The sequence below is a fragment of the Trypanosoma grayi genome, assembly GCF_000691245.1.
Source record: "Trypanosoma grayi strain ANR4 Tgr_2267_V1, whole genome shotgun sequence".
In the NCBI taxonomy this organism is placed as follows: Eukaryota; Euglenozoa; class Kinetoplastea; order Trypanosomatida; family Trypanosomatidae; genus Trypanosoma; species Trypanosoma grayi.
This window is the reverse complement of record NW_008827885.1, coordinates 1-964: the sequence shown is the minus strand read 5'-3', so window position 1 is coordinate 964 and position 964 is coordinate 1. Positions and strand designations below refer to the sequence as shown.

Here is a 964-nt window from a genome sequence, read left to right as displayed (position 1 = left end):
GGCATCCCTTGCAGGGTCCACGCTGTTGGCATCCCTTGCAGCGCTCACACTGTGGGCATCCCTTGCAGGGTTCACACTGTTGGCATCCCTTGCAGGGTTCACACTGTTGGCATCCCTTGCAGGGCTCACGCTGTGGGCATCCCTTGCAATGCTCTGTCTAGTGGTATCCCTTGAAAACCTTGGCCTGCTGGCATCCCTTGCAGGGCTCACGCTGTTGGCATCCCTTGCAGGGTTCACGCTGTAGACATCCCTTGCAGAGCTCACGCTGTAGACATCCCTTGCAGGGTTCACGCTGTAGACATCCCTTGCAGTGCTCTGTCTGGTGGTATCCCTTGCAATCCTTGGTCTGCTGGCATCCANCTTGCAGGGCTCACGCTGTTGGCATCCCTTGCAATGCTCTGTCTGGTGGTATCCCTTGCAATCCTTGGTCTGCTGGCATCCCTTGCAGGGCTCACGCTGTAGGCATCCCTTGAAAACCTTGGCCTGCTGGCATCCCTTGCAGGGCTCACGCTGTTGGCATCCCTTGCAATGCTCTGTCTGGTGGTATCCCTTGCAATCCTTGGTCTGCTGGCATCCCTTGCAGGGCTCACACTGTGGGCATCCCTTGCAGGGCTCACGCTGTAGGCATCCCTTGCAAACCTCGGTCTGCTGGCTTCCCTTGGAGGGCTCACACTGTTGGCACCTGTATTCGGTGCAGTCTCTCTCTTTGGATTGGGCTCCATCGATAGCTGAAAGGGAAAAAGTGTGGAAAATAGCATGTTCGAAAGCAAGCACACCGACGGAGCCAGCTCATACGTGCACACAGAAGCCAACACGTACACGTCACTATCGCCATCATGCGTCAGCAGCAGCAGCAGCAGCAGCAGCAGCATCTGCTGCGACTTAAGCACTGTCGCACAATATAAACAAGAGAAACTTGCGTCAGCGAACACGATGAGTCTAAAACTTCATATATATATATATA

The 964-nt window shown here is 54.9% G+C and overlaps 1 protein-coding gene across 1 annotated transcript; it reads right to left on the bottom strand.

Moving 5' to 3' along the window:
* Window positions 1–287: 287 nt before the first annotated feature.
* On the bottom strand, window positions 288–872 carry DQ04_22671000 (hypothetical protein; the record flags this gene model as incomplete). The annotated part of the gene is made up of 1 exon (XM_009318113.1): window positions 288–872. One exon carries the CDS (start codon window positions 870–872, stop codon window positions 288–290), a length of 585 nt encoding a protein of 194 aa, XP_009316388.1.
* Window positions 873–964: the final 92 nt, after the last annotated feature.